The sequence below is a fragment of the Ursus americanus genome, chromosome 7 (genome assembly GCF_024610735.1).
Source record: "Ursus americanus isolate L20-20 chromosome 7, mUrsAme1.1.p, whole genome shotgun sequence".
In the NCBI taxonomy this organism is placed as follows: domain Eukaryota; kingdom Metazoa; phylum Chordata; class Mammalia; order Carnivora; family Ursidae; genus Ursus; species Ursus americanus.
In genome coordinates, this window is record NC_142133.1 from 65,332,280 (window position 1) to 65,346,725 (window position 14,446).

The 14,446-nt window shown below is 53.0% G+C and overlaps 2 protein-coding genes across 2 annotated transcripts; one reads left to right on the forward strand and one right to left on the reverse strand.

The window, feature by feature from the left end:
* The first annotated feature begins 2,191 nt into the window (after positions 1 to 2,191).
* PREB (prolactin regulatory element binding) lies at positions 2,192 to 6,065 on the forward strand. The gene is made up of 9 exons (XM_045809217.2): positions 2,192 to 2,574; positions 3,168 to 3,360; positions 3,551 to 3,771; positions 3,956 to 4,036; positions 4,136 to 4,260; positions 4,462 to 4,635; positions 4,779 to 4,851; positions 5,048 to 5,207; positions 5,376 to 6,065. The coding sequence occupies exons 1-9, from the start codon at positions 2,440 to 2,442 to the stop codon at positions 5,468 to 5,470; spliced, it is 1,257 nt and encodes a 418-aa protein (XP_045665173.1). The 5' UTR covers positions 2,192 to 2,439; the 3' UTR covers positions 5,471 to 6,065.
* Positions 6,066 to 6,089: 24 nt separating this feature from the next.
* On the reverse strand, positions 6,090 to 11,620 carry ABHD1 (abhydrolase domain containing 1). The gene is given in 10 exon segments (XM_087863787.1): positions 6,090 to 6,301; positions 6,428 to 6,550; positions 6,553 to 6,592; positions 6,690 to 6,738; positions 6,897 to 7,070; positions 7,202 to 7,314; positions 7,468 to 7,513; positions 7,712 to 7,896; positions 8,437 to 8,595; positions 11,235 to 11,620. Coding segments are annotated over 10 exon segments (1,215 nt in total). The 5' UTR covers positions 11,349 to 11,620.
* Between the last annotated feature and the right edge of the window lie 2,826 nt (positions 11,621 to 14,446).

A 14,446-nucleotide genomic window follows, 5' to 3' on the forward strand; every position in this document is an offset into this window, starting at 1 on the left:
AGGTATTGTTAGGAAAAGGTCGTTTATTCCAGCCTAATAAAACGTTAGTCATGAGACTCTTCGGATGTTTATCAGTGGGCCATATGCTTGGAGGATGATTGCTAACATATATCTTGGGGGCAGAGATAAAGGAAGTTTCCAAAGGAATTTTAATATGTTAAACGAGACTTCCAGGATCCTAGAAGTTGGCATAATGTTAAACTAAGGTTGCCTTTTGCCTCTAGCAAAGTATTAACATTGAGGCATTTGAGTTTCTAGAGGACAGTCACACCCTCCCCCACCTGTCTCAAGGACTTGTCGATGGGCTGTTAAGTGGTAAGTTACAAAGAAATTTAATTTTTTCTTTTCCCTTTGTTTTCCACACTGATGGAGGAAGGCAGGCAGGGGTAAGCACACCCTCACCCCCGCCGCCGCCCCATCCATCCTGAGAGGAAACCACCCTCAAAAGGAAAAAGACCCCATTCTGTTAGTCTAGGCTTTACTCAGTCCCCCAGCTTTTAAGTCTTCCTACTGGGAGGATTTCATGTGACAGAAAGGAAGGGAATGGCCTTGGGTGTCCTAACCCAGGCCCCAGGGGTGGGGGTGGGGGTGAGGGGTGGGGTGGGCAGCTCAACAGCCAGGGGGTATTTAAACTAAGAGCGATCCAGTGGCCTGTGGCTAGCTAGCATGCCTTAAGGCAGTAGGGGCCCTGCCCTCTTGATCCCTGAGGCTACTATGAAATACTACCTGGGAAGGAGCCCTCTACCCTTTCCCACGTGAACAATTACCTGATAGGTAGATGAGTGTGTGGACAAAAAACCTGATTGGGTGACAGTCCCATGAAGAGTTAATCAGATTAAAACACCCCCCACCAAATCGCCCATAAAAACCTCTAGATTTAACCCAAATTGGCAACTTTCTAGCCCCCCCCCTTCAAGAGGTCTGTACTGTTGCTCAATAAACTTGGCTTTGCTGCCCACCACTCTTCATCTGGTCTACCTCCCCATTCTTCGAAGAGGCAAGACCAAGAACTGCAGGCATTTAAGGAAAAGAAATCCTGCTGTAACATCAGCGTCCTGCTGAGCAGACACAGCGGGTAGCTGAACCTACTGGGGACCACAGCTAAACAAGGGGAGGAGGAGAATCAAAGGAAATAGGGTGGCCAGGAGAGTAGGTGCTGTGTATCTGAGGAGGGCATGAGATCCATAAGGCCTGCACCTGACCTGTGCAGCGGGCTCTGCGAGGCCCTTCACACATTTAATTCAATTTGGTGGGACAGATAATGGCATTCCCAAAGATGAAGTCACTGGACTCCTTTGAGTGCACCTTAGGTTAACAAGGATGCTTACTTAGGCAGCCAGGGGAGCAGCAGGAGGCGTCTCCTTAAAGGAACGTACATTCCTCGGGGTTCACTTGAAGAGAAAAATTAAGAGTCTGATGTTGGAGATCAGAAACCCAAGGGGCCCCCTCAGGAAGATGGAAATGCCAGGCAGAAAATAGACCTGCCCTGCCTGGGAGCCAAGTTGCCTCCCTCTGAGGGCGTCAGCAGGGAGCAGCCCCCTCCCATACCCTTGAATGCAGGAGTACTGTGCAGATCTGCAAGAATGGCCAACTCTCACATCTGCCACAGAGGATAGGTGTTTTATTAAGATAAATAGCGGTTTCCTCAAACCAGGAAGTGGTGGACTGAGTTTTTGAAGCCAGTTTTATTTTAAAGTCCACGCTGCCTCCATTAAAAGGCAAAAGATATCATTCGTGTTCCCAAATGTTGACTTTCCAAGGTGTGTGACCTGGAACAAATCACTTCCTCTCTGGGATAAAAGGTAAAGGCTGAGCTTGTGTACCACTCCTGAAACGGGAACAGCCCTAATCAACGATTTTTTTAAAGTCATATCTATATCCAACCTGGGGCTCAAAGCTTGAATTTATAATCCCAAGATCAAGAGTCACATGCTCTACCAACTGAGTCAGCTAAGAGCCCCCCACAGATTTATTAAAGGTTTGTTAACATCACTTAACTTTTATTAGCTCCGTTTCTCCAGAACCATCAAGCCCAGCGGAGGAACGGGAGCACGCCTCCCCACCTGCACAAACATGGTGGAGGCTGACGTCACAAGGGGGACGGAATCCTGAGGCGGGCGTTGGGTCACCCGCCCGCTAGTGCTGACGCGTATTGGCGGTTCTGCGCCTGCGCAAGGAGAGCAGCGGGCTAGGTGCGCGTGCGCACTGCGCAGGAGCCAGAGCGGGTTAAGACGAGGGGCGGAGACCCGGATCCCCGAGTGCGGTTCTGGCAAATCTCTGGGTTAGAGTTTTAACAACTCGGAGGGTGTGAGAGAGGAGTCGGTAATCCTCCTGGCGGCCGCGGGACCAAGTTAAATAGCTGCCGGGACAGGGGTCGAAAGCCGGGTGCGGCATGTCCCGGGTGCCGCCGAACGTACAGTGAAGCGCGCGGCGAGCAGGATGGGCCGGCGTCGGGCGCCAGAGCTGTACCGGGCCCCGTTCCCGTTGTATGCGCTTCAAGTCGACCCCAGCACGGGGCTGCTAATCGCTGCAGGCGGAGGAGGTGCTGCCAAGACGGGCATAAAGAATGGCGTGGTGAGAGCTCAGGGCCAGTGGGGCCGGGTCACGCCAGGGGTGATGGTGGTAGGGGGTCTTGGGGATGGCCGCACCTCAAGACCTTGCCTCTCCGCGGTGGGAAGCCTGGGCTTTTCGGGCGCCCCGGCGCGAATTTCAGCTAAGAACTTATCACCAGGAACTCCTAAGGTAGAATAAAAACAATACACAGCGCCGCTTAGGCAGGAACTTGGGCTTCAACTCGACCTCAAGAGCAGCTCCAGGGGTCTTATCCTGGTCTTTTCTGAGGAGGCCGCAAAGACTTGTCCCACTGCTCTTCAGCAGCGGCAGGAGTGCTGCATTTGGCCTTCAGGCTAGGTTTCTTCACTCCTCTGAGGGTCACCCTATTATTTTGTAAACTGGAGGTATTAATCCAAACCCTGCTTGCTGTACAGATTTGTGTGGTTTGAAAGAAAGAAACAAAGGGAAAGAAGCAAGTAGGCTGGAAAAAACCTTTTAAAGTAGAAAGTGCAGTAACCAAAAGGGTCGGGCTTTAGACTATAGGATGTTAAATTTGCCCTTGACGTGCTCTGGGCACCCCTGAACTTTGCTCATCCTGGTTCTCTCTTCCACAGCACTTTCTACAGCTAGAACAGATTAATGGGCGCCTGAGTGCCTCTTTGCTACACTCCCATGACACAGAGACACGGGCTACCATGAACTTGGCGCTGGCTGGTAACATCCTTGCCGCAGGGCAGGATGCCCACTGTCAGCTCCTGCGCTTCCAGACCCATCAGCAGAAGGGCAAAACTAAGGCAGAGAAGGCAGGTGAGAAGCTCCCTCTTTAGCTTTGGGGAAAGGGTTAAATGAGTAAGATCACTTATTTTGGTTTCTAAAAAAAGTGGGGCTGGAAGTGTGGGTTATGGTAGCAGGCAAGAAGCCTGATGTTTACCACTAGGGAGGAGACCAGGCTACTTACTATAGAAGCCTGGAACCTGGCAGGCTCTTTGTTTTGCAGGTTCCAAGGAGCAGGGGCCTCGACAGAGGAAGGGGGCAGCCCCAGTGGAGAAGAAGTCTGGAGTTGAAACCCACCAGGAGGGGATAGAACTCAGTGTAGAGAATTTGCAAGCGGTGCAGACAGACTTCAGCCCTGATCCGTTTCAAAAAGTTGTATGCTTCAACCACGATAACACCCTGCTTGCCACTGGAGGGACGGATGGCTTCGTTCGTATCTGGAAGGTGTGGTTTTGGGGGTTAGGGGATCAGTATCAGTAGCAACAAGACCAGAATTGTGAGAAACTGAACGTGGGTTCTGGGAAACTTGTGAATGAAGCCGGCGCTGAATGGCAGAAAAGAAGACGGGTGGGGATCATGGTGCTCTTGCCAGGTACCTGGGGTAACCATGTTGGTGGTTTGGCCGCAGGTACCCAGCCTAGAGAAAGTTCTGGAGTTCAGAGCCCACGAAGGAGAGATTGAGGACCTGGCTTTGGGGCCTGATGGCAAGGTGAGGAAGTGAGAGGGTGGTGAAAGTAGGTGATTATGCTGCTTGTCCAGTAAGTGGATCCCCTAACTGTCCATCCTTGGAATCTTGATTCCTGACTAGTTGGTAACTGTGGGCTGGGACCTTAAGGCCTCCGTGTGGCAGAAGGATCAGCTGGTGACACAGCTGCACTGGCAAGAGAACGGACCCACCTTTTCTAACACGCCTTACCGCTACCAGGCCTGCAGGTGTGAGACCCCAGAGGGTAGCTAAAAGAGGCACAGCCTAGATGTGGTGGGGGAGTGGGACAAGACTGGGGGGAACCCGGGAGGATTGCAGCCTTGGTGGGTATTACCCCAGGCCTGACCAGGGTACAGGAGGGTACAGACCTCTGAGAAGGGCCGGGCAGGCCCCAGGAGCTGAACGGCCTCTCGCCTGGCCCCCCCCAGGTTTGGGCAGGTTCCAGACCAACCTACCAGGCTGCGACTCTTCACAGTGCAGATTCCCCACAAGCGTCTGCGCCAGCCCCCACCCTGCTACCTCACAGCCTGGGATGGCTCCACCTTCCTGCCCCTTCGGACCAAGTCCTGTGGCCACGAAGTCATCTCCTGCCTTAGTGTCAGGTGTGAGACAGTGGTGGCTTGACTGGTTGCGGGGTGCCTGGGGGAGCTCGGGAAGGTGTCCGGGCTGAGGCTCTGAAGCCCACTGTTAGTGACTGTTGCCGCACAGGCCTCCAGAACAGTGAACACTTGATTGTTTGTTTCAGTGAGTCGGGTACCTTCCTAGGCCTGGGCACAGTCACGGGCTCGGTCGCCATCTACATAGCTTTCTCTCTCCAGGTAAGGCGTCGAGGTGGGCACAGCCCTCAGGGCTCTTCGGCGGCGGGGGCGGGGATCTAGGCCTGCTTCAGTCTAAGTGTGCGGGGAAGGAGTCTGGCCCAGCCCATAGAGGAAAGGCCATCTGGGGACAGGGAGCATGTTTTCCAGAAGGAATGTTTTCAGCTGGGCCTTCCCTCACTAGTTCTTCTGTCTCCAGCGCCTCTACTATGTGAGGGAGGCTCATGGCATTGTCGTGACGGATGTGGCCTTTCTACCTGAGAAGGGTCGTGGTCCAGAGCTCCTTGGGTTCCATGAAACTGCCCTGTTCTCTGTGGCTGTGGATAGTCGTTGCCAGCTGCACCTGCTGCCCTCGCGGAGTGAGTCACTGTGGTGGGGGGTACCACCCTGCCTCTAGCTATCGCAAAACCTCGCCCCCTGGAGAATGGGCTGCTTATTTATAGCCATCGGCCCCCTTCTTGAACGGTTCTGTTCTTAGGGCTGTGAAGTCCCTCTGCCTGCTGATTTCCTTCCTTCCCCTTGTGCAGGGAGTGTTCCCGTGTGGCTGCTGCTCCTGCTGTGTGTCGGGCTTATCATTACGACCATCGTGCTGCTCCAGAGTGTCTTTCCAGGTTTTCTTTAGCCTTGCTGCTCCTGGGAAATCGGGCCTGGACAGTGCCACCTTCTAGACCAGAGTGGAGGCCTGGACCCCATTGCTCACCCCGTCTGGGTCCACATTTGGGGTTGCTTCTGATGAGACTGATGGGCATTGCCTGCCCTGCCCCGTGAAAGCTTGGCTGTGGCCCTGTGTGAGTCTGAGTCCTGGGAACCCTTCATTCTTCATCTGTGGATCCACCCAGGACAGTGGGATCTGCAGCCCACGCCACGCCACCTGCATCCTTGCCTCTGCCTAACAGAGGCTCCAGGGTTGAGCTTGTCCTCTCCAGAAATATGTGAGGATGCCCAGGAACCCGGAGGGACTGCTGTCCATCAGTTGCTCTTCACACGAGCCCCTGGTGTTTGCTGGGGCAGGCACTGGCCTGGAACTTGCAGTTAGGGAAGGAGGGGGCAAGAGGAAGACCCAAGCTGTCGTCTCGGTCCAGCTGGTGGCTCCAAGCAAGCATGGCTACACATACAGTAAGTTCCTGGATGGTCTACCCTAGCCTTGAAGAAAGGGAAAATGAACCTCAGCCCATTCTTCAGGAAAAGTTGATATTTAATAAATAAGTGAAGGCTGAGTTAAGACCCCAGTGGTTCTCCTGTCAGCTCTTGCCTTTCTCGGAAGGTGAGAGATCCCTGAGGTTGAGCAGCTCCGCTGGGTGCTGGAAGACGGCTTTGGCGTACTGATGCAAGAGGCGGGTCATGTAGCAGTGCTGCCAGGGGAACAGCCCTTCCAGGAAGCCAATGTGGCCGCCCTGGGCTGTCATGAGCAGTGCGACGTGGGGAGAGCGTTGGGCAGCCTGTAGGGGAAGGGCTTGGGGAGGGATTGGAGAGGAGGTCAGGAACCCGGGCCTTTCCTGAGAGCCCAGGTGCTCTCCACTTGTGCCTCCTGGCCCATTTTCCTTAGGGCCTCTAAAGCATCCAGATTCAGGGTGCTCACCATGGATTGGGGAGAAGGGGTCGTCAGCTGCGTTGAGGCAGAGCATGGGGGTCTGGATGGCATCTACCTTGGTTCTTGGGCTTGCTGCTTGGTAGTAGGTAACACAGTCTTGATATCAAAGGCCACAGCTGTGTAGCGCTCGTCAAACTGGCGGATTGTGCGGGCCTGCCCATGGTAGAGGGTGGGGTAGGCTAGGGTGAGGCTAGAGAGTAAGAAGATACTGAGCAACTTTGGGCGGGGGGTGGTGGTTGAAAGGCTATACCTGTAGCACAAAGTCTACGTTCACCACCTTTTCCATCACCTTTCTATTTCTGCAAAAGATTCATAGAGGTTTGCCTCTCCTGGACCTGAGCCTGTCTGTCTCATGAGTGAGCAAACCCAGATAGAGAACTGACCCGAGCTCTGGGAGAACTGGCACGTCCGCCATCCCACCCTGTCTGCTGCCTCCTCCCACTTGCCAAGACCCTACCGGTTCACACTGTGGCAGAGCTCTGCAGTGAGGCGCTGATTGAAGAGCAGGGAGTTGAGTGGGGTCTCCAGGGAGCGGGTGGTCTCAGAGGAATCCCAGCATGCAGAAAGAGCCAGTGCCGCTACCAGCCCCGAAGCCTGCCCTGTTCGTGCTAGGTGGTTCAGCACTAATATCCTGAAGGATGGACGAGGGCCCACGAAAGAAGGTTTTGCATTAGTGGCGAGGGACAGAGGAGAGGGGAAGAGGACATGGAGGAGGAAACAAAGGAAGACTGGGCTTTTGGGTCAAGCCCAGGCAACTTTTACACTCCGAGAGAGATTCCCACGGCCAGCAGTGGAGCTTGGGAGTAGCGCTGCTTTATGTGGTTCACGACGATCTCCAGATCTTCAGTATTGCTGGCATGAAAGGCCCTGTGGGTCTGAGGCAAACCAGATCATTGGCTAGGGAGGGAGGCCCTGCCAGAAGGCAGATCGAAGGGACATGGAAGGAGGATAGGTAGGTAGAGCCCCAGGGCCAAGGATCTCTTCAGGGAGTGGGGTGAAGGGCTATGAGGAGGAAGGTGGGTACTCACCAGCAGTTCTTCCCCACGGCAGCCCCGGTTATTAAATACAACAGCTCTGTGGCACACACAGGTACATCTCAGCCAGACCCTCCCTAGAAGCCCCACCCCCCTTCTGGTAGCCTTCAGAAAGACCCCAGTCAGAAGGTGCCCTTCATACAGTGCCTTCTCCCCAGAGGTATCAGGGTCTCTATTGACTTCCCTATTACAAGTTCTCAGACCCCACCCCCTTCCTCTGGACTTGGCCCATCCTTACCTATAACCATCCCGCAGAGCTTGGTTAGCCAGTTGCAAGACATAGGAGTCCTGGCTACTGCCTGTGATACCAGGAAGCAGTAATACAATGGGCTGAGTGGTAGGGTCAGGGTACTGACCGCTGCTCTGCCGGCCAGCCCAGTCTAGCAGGAACTGGCCTCCATCTGGGGTTTGGAGGACTTCACTGTGGTTTTGGAGAAAAGGGCACACAAAGATACTATTAGGGACTCCCTGTACTTTGAAAGGTTTACCTCTCTTCCCCAATGAACAACTCCCAAACCTTCCCGTTGGCATCATTTGAGGGCATACATTATGTAAGACATTAAGACCCTAACAAGGTGCGGGGCGCCTGGGTGGCTCAGTTGGTTAAGCGTCTACCTTTGGCTCAGGTCACGATCCCGGGGTCCTGCGATCAAGCCCCGAGTTGGGCTCCCTGCCCAGCAGGGAGTCTACTTCTCCCTCTGTGCCCCGGTCATGCGCCCCCGCCTTCAAATAAATAAATAAAATCTTAAAAAAAAAAAAGACCATAACAAGGTGTGATGGGACATAAAAGATGAAATATTACCTCATGGTTGAGCAGTTAAATCGCTCTTCCATATAGCCACTCTCATTGTTCTCCCCAGCGCACCGGGGTAAAGGGGCAAAGATTGCTTCAGTTTCAAGAAGATAGGCAGGGTCCCCCTGTAGCTGCAGCCTCATGTTTACCCCCTCTGTCCCTTCTTCCCTCCAGTGAGGGACTGGAGGCTGGGACCGCAGTAAGACCCGGAAGACGGTTTGTAGCCGCCCTTCAAAACACCATAGAGTCGGGTAGAAAGTCTCCAGAGTGACGGGACAGTGTTGCTCCAGGAAGGCCAGAAACCAGGACCCAGTCACCAGTTGAGGCCTCTGCAAGCACAACACAGTTTGCCTCACCCCCCTGGCATTTACAAGGCCAGCGAGGGGCCCGGCACCAGCGTGACGCTCTCCAGAGGCCGGCCTCGGGTGGTGAGAAGTCTAGCACACCTCGGTCCGGAATGGCCCAGTCACTTCTGTGAATATCGTCCAGCTAGAGCGCTCGAGAACGCCAGTCCCGGAGTGCCACCTCCCCGGCCTGACCCGACTGCCAGGGCTGGGCGCTGCCGCAGCTGACCCAGGTCCGACTCTCCCGCCCAGCCTAGCCGCGGCCCGGCCCCATTTTGGAGAGAGCGGGGAATAGGCATCGCCCAGCTGACTCCTTGTGGAAAGGGCTGGCATCCCGGTCAGAGGCTGAAGTGGTACCGCACCATTCAGTCTGTGACTTTTGCCCTGCAGTTGAATTACACACACTGACATCTTCCTAAGACCAGCTCTGGCCATGCTGGCTCCTGGCTTTAGCACCGCATTGCCACATATTCGCATTCCCTACGGCGTGTGCTCACTGCTGAAAGACTTCGACCACAGCATCTCCTTTTCTTACTCCTGGGGCCTGCTGTTAGAGCATACTCCAAAGGGGGAGCAGTCCTGAGGGGAACAGATTTTTCTCTTCTTTCATGCCAGCCAGAGGGAAGGTAACAGAGATAGAATGGCAGGGACAGACAGGGCAGTGGGGAGTTGGCCCTGACTTTCAATGTTCCTGCTGGTTCTTCTGGATGCTCACCAAGTGAATGAGAGGGCCTAGCCACGTGGAAGGCTTACGAAAGAGGGGTATGCTGTAGAAATCCAGAAGGCCTCAGGCTCAAGAAATAGAAATTGCATTTCTGTTGCAGGCCCTAAGGAAACCGATGATCGGATTTCTAGGTCTTCTGCAGGCTCAGTACTCAAAAAAAGATAAATTATGAACTAGAGAGGCCAAGTTGGCAGTGCAACTGTCGTGAGATGTGACTCCTACCCTGCTCCTTAAGTCCTGGAATGATGATGCTTGTGATTCATTGTGTGCTGTGGGCAGGTACTAGGCTAAGCCCAACCTTGGCTAGGTATCTTGTAAGTGAAGAAACTATGGCTCAGATGAAATTGTTTGCCCAGAGTCACACAGCAAGCAAGGGGCAAAGTGGAATTCACAATTCTGGTATTCCCACCAATACTAGCAGGTAAGATTTGTTGAGTGCTCATATTTCAAGCATTGTGCTAAGTGCTTTACATGATTATATCCTGTGATTTTTCACAACATTTTGGCATAGATCCTGTGATTCCCCCATGGGAACAGGTTTGAATGTTGAGTAAGTTATCAAAGGTCATGAAGCTTGCCAAATACAGCTAGAGGCGGAGCTGGGATTCAAACCTAGGTCTGAGTCTAGAGCTTGAGCTCTTAGTCATTGTACTCTTACCTCCTCATTGCCAGGATTTTGAGTTGTTATCAGTGTATGGAATCCTTGATCAAACAGCTCAGCAGTGTAGGACAAATTAGGTCACAGGTTAATTTCATTTTAGCTCTAGTGAAGAGTTTCTTGACCCATTCTTGAGAATTAGTAATATGCCATTGGTCGCTGTGGAGGAATCGACACTAGTCCATTACCATGCTGGACAATCCAAACTCCTCAGGACTTCCAGAATGTACTTTTCCTGCATTTTAACCAGTATTTGGAAGTCAAGGGAGGGTTTGGAATATAAAGAGGCAGAGGTCTCTGACTTCTTTGTGGCTGGTTGCAAGCCAAGGAAAATGGTTAGTTAAGGAGAGCTCTGGTCTGAAATGACTGACTTGAAATCAGGCAGAGAAGGTAAGATTTATAGGGGACTGTGAGGTTTGGATCTTTTATTAAGGCAGACAATACATGCAATGTAAGAAGCTCTGAAAATAGAAGTCTAGCTAGCATTTAAATTCTCTATAGCTCTTAAGGTCTTGAATCAAAAGGTTTTATATTAGACTCAGTTACCTAGAACAGTTTAATGAAGATTAAAAAGATTTAGATTTTTCTGGATATGTAAATTATGCATTTTATCTAAATTTCAGTGAGAAAAATCTCCTCTTCAGACTTTCCCATTGCACCATATATACATGGAGAGCCTAGAAGTTAAAACAGGGCAGAAAGAACGTCAGGGTTATCCATTAGTTCTGAGCTAGGCGGGGAACCTCCACCAGCCGGTAAGAGAAGCAAGGCCCTACTGAGCTGATGGGGTGGTGGGAGTTCGCCAGAGCCACACAGGCCTCCAGTTCCTTTATTCGGTGAAGCTAGCGAGAAACTCAGCTAGACTGCCCTTTTTAGAAGAGGAAAGCATTTCCCTGACACCTCGGGATGCCTTCTACCCCGCGCTTCTCCAAATGTTTGCCCACATCCTCGGAAGCAGCACCCCTCCGGTGCCTGAGAGGCCCAACTGGGACGGGGAGCATACGGGCTGCGAAGAATCTAGGCAGGCAAAGAACGGACTCTCCGCTAGGTGATCATAGCAAAGCTGAACCCCGCTGCAGCAGGCGGCAAGGCTGGTGGTGGGGTGGGGGCATCAAATTTCTACCTGTTGAGAGAGGCCCAGTCCTGCCACCTCCCACAAAGGGCTCGAGCTCCTGGCTGGAAGCGGCTCCTCAAGCCCGAGGATCCTACACCTGCCGGCTGGAGCTCTGGACCCGCACCCACGTAGGGCACGCATCTCCAGTAGTAGCCCAAGTAGAGAGTGGCGCCGAGACCTAAAAGCAGGGAGAAGGGCTCTGTCCAGGTGCCGTTCTGAGGGCTCTGGGAGGAGCTCGGCATCTTGGGTAGTTGGGTTCCGACCCCCAAGTTCTTGACTGGCTCCAGCGCCCGGCCCCGCCCGTTACACGCCGTGGGACGGCCTGTGCGGGGACAACCACCCTGGCCGGGCGCCGCTGGGGGTCCGGCCCCGCCCACTGCCGCGGGGCCCAGCGGCGGGCGTGCCGAGGGGCGGGGCCGGGACCTCGCCGGCCGCGGAGCGGAGCCGAGTCCCCTCCAAGCCGCCTCCTCGCCCCGCCGCCCGGGTCGCGCGCTCGAGCACCGCCCGCTTCCGCCTCACGGTCACCGGCAGTGCCGCCCTATGCCAGGACTAGCGGCCTCGCCCACGGCCGCCATCTTGGTGAGAGGTGCCTCCGGCGCGTTCTTCAAACCCTGCCCCGGCCACGCGAGGTAGGCAGCCTGGTCACGGCCCCCAGTCGCCGGCACACAGGACACAGCCGCTCCTGCGGTGACATCCTGTGACCTTCACACTCAGGACATGGCCACTCGCCTTGTGACAACACGCTGCAGTCCCACCGTGTTCAGCCACTCACAGGGGCCTTCCCATACTGGACACAGACATTCACACTGTGACACCCCCCAGTGTCACACGGGTTTCAGCTATTGAGTGCATGGCATTCCACAGAGTCACACACAATGTCACGCTGCACAGCCTCATATAATCCCTGTCGAGTAAGCACAGCAGATATGCACTCATCACCCACTTTGTACCAGGCACTTGGGATACCCCGGGATGCTGCTCCCTGTCATCACTGGAACGTGGAAACAAATATGTAATCTAACAGAGCAGCGGTTCTCAACGTTGACTGAAGACTGGAATCATCTGGGAGTTTTAAAAACTACCAGCGCCCAGGCCTCACCCCCTGCTGTAGTTGGTCCGGAGAGGATCCTAGGTGTCAATATAACTTAGAAGTTTTCTGGAAGATTCAAATGTGTAGTCAGGGTTGACCCCCTGCCCTAGGGCACGGGGCTAGGTATGGGAAGTACAGCAGCAGTGGGAGCACTAAGGAGGGTGTCCAAACTCCATGGGTCAGAGAAAGTGTACCCAGATGTTAAATGATGATACATTCAAGGTGAAACCAAAAAAACCAGGAGGAGTTTCCCAGGCAAAGGAGAGGTGGGGAGAGAACAGTTCCAGGAGCAGAAACAGCATAAGCAAAAGCCTGGATGTGAGAGACTTCTTAAAGGAACCAAAACAAATCCAGTGTGTCTGGGGTATATCAGACGGTCAAGAAACAGGCTGTGAGCAGCTACAGAAAGGATGTTAGAGTTCAAATGAAGGGTGGAGGTAAGCCATCAAAGAGTTTTACGAAGGGGTGGGCGACATGACCGAAATTGTGTTTTAGAAGAATCATTCAGGCAACTTGGAGGATGGATTGGAGGAGGCTGAGAAAGGAAACAGGTCTGTTAGGAATGGCAGATGGCTGCCTGGCCTGGAGGAAGCTCCAAAGAGGAGTGAAGATCTTTAAGACAGGAGGCAGAATTGATAGGACCTGGTGGGAGGGTGGAGGTTGGGGGAGGAGAAATCATGAGGGACTCCCAGGTTTCTGACTGCATGACTCAGGGATGCATGGCGGTGCCAGTCCCTGGGATAGGGATCTGGGGAGGAGGAAGGTTTGAGGAGGAGGAGGATTCGTTCGGACTTAGACACATAGAGGTTAGCATGCTGGCTGCTAAATCTGTGTTCTTAGATTCTGTATTTGGCTACTTGCCATCCCTGAATCACAGGGCCAAACTAACAGCCGAAGTTGACATCTCACCTGCAATCCAGAGCCCATACTCTGAGCTGCCTCTTTAATCTGATTCTCACTCAACAAACCAATATTTTCCCCTTCCTCAAATCAACCCAGGGTCAGGTATCAGGTAACTAGGGACAGTTCCTATGTCCCAAAGCCTGCCCGAATGACTCAAACTAGCCAATCCTAAACTGTCTGCCTTGCCTTGCCTTTCCCACTTGACAAAGGCTGTGGCCTATGCCTTTCCCCTTGCTCCTTTCCGCCCTCTACACTGGTGCTACCCCCTGCCGTCCTGTGTGGTGAGCTGTGCCTCTCATTTCTAGGGGAACTGTAACATTAAATTTTTCTTTCAATGGTATTGATCTCTCTGTGTCGTCACTTAGTCACCTTTATAAATTAAAATCTAGACACAAATTAGAGGATGTTCAGTTCCTGAAGTGGTCTGGGGCTTGGAGATCGGAATCTGAGATTCGGTAGTCATCAGCATTTAAATGATGTACGAGTTTGCAGGGCTGCCATACAGAGCCCTCCATGCTGGCTGTCTTAAACAACAGAAGTTTGTTGTCTTACAGTTCTGGAGACTAGAAGTCCAAGGTTCAGAAAGACTGGGTCCTTCTGAGAGCTGTGAGGAAGCATCTGTTCCATGTCTCTTCTCTAGCTTCCGGTGGTTTGCTGGCAATCCTTGGCATTCCTCGGCATGTAGAAGCTTCATTCCAATCTCCGCCTGCGTCTTCACATGCTGTTCTCCCTGTGTGTGTGTATGGACACCAGTCATATTGGAGTAGCGTGGGCCAACATGACCTCATTTTCCCTACTTACACCTGCAATGACCCTATTTCCCCATAAAGTTACATTCTGAGGTATTGGGGGTTAGGATGACAACATATGACTTTTTGAGGGACTCAGTTCCACCCATAACAGATAGTGATGGAAGCTACACGAACAGATGAACATATGAGCAGATGGGGAGTGAGGACACAGCCCAGGGGAACTCTGACACATAAGGAAAACGAAGAAGAGATGCCGAGAGAAAGAATGGTGTTGCTCAAGCCAGTGCATACCATAATTCCAGGAGGTAGTATCCAGCAATGTCCGCCATAGGAAGGGGGACAGGGTGACCTTGATGAGAGTCTGTTTGTCATGATAGATGCTGATGGGAAGGAGCTGGTGGAGAGGGAGAAGTCGAAGATTCCAGAGAGATAAGAAGTTATTCCTTTAAAGAACTAAGACCTTGGGCTAGTGGGTGAGGATGTAGTCTGAAGCATAGGTGGAAGTGATCATTGTGACAAAAGTAGGTGACCCACCATTTTGATGGCAAAGCTACACTCTGTGCTGGCAAACGACTGCCACCATCACCCTTAAGAT

Bases quoted from the DNA above. Each gene is read 5' to 3' on its own strand.
- PREB (XM_045809217.2), top strand. From the start codon at position 2,440: ATGGGCCGGCGTCGGGCGCCAGAGCTGTACCGGGCCCCGTTCCCGTTG. The intron at 2,575-3,167 runs GTGAGAGCTCAG...TCTCTTCCACAG, and splicing joins CGGGCATAAAGAATGGCGTG to CACTTTCTACAGCTAGAACA. The intron at 4,037-4,135 runs GTGAGGAAGTGA...ATTCCTGACTAG, and splicing joins CTTTGGGGCCTGATGGCAAG to TTGGTAACTGTGGGCTGGGA.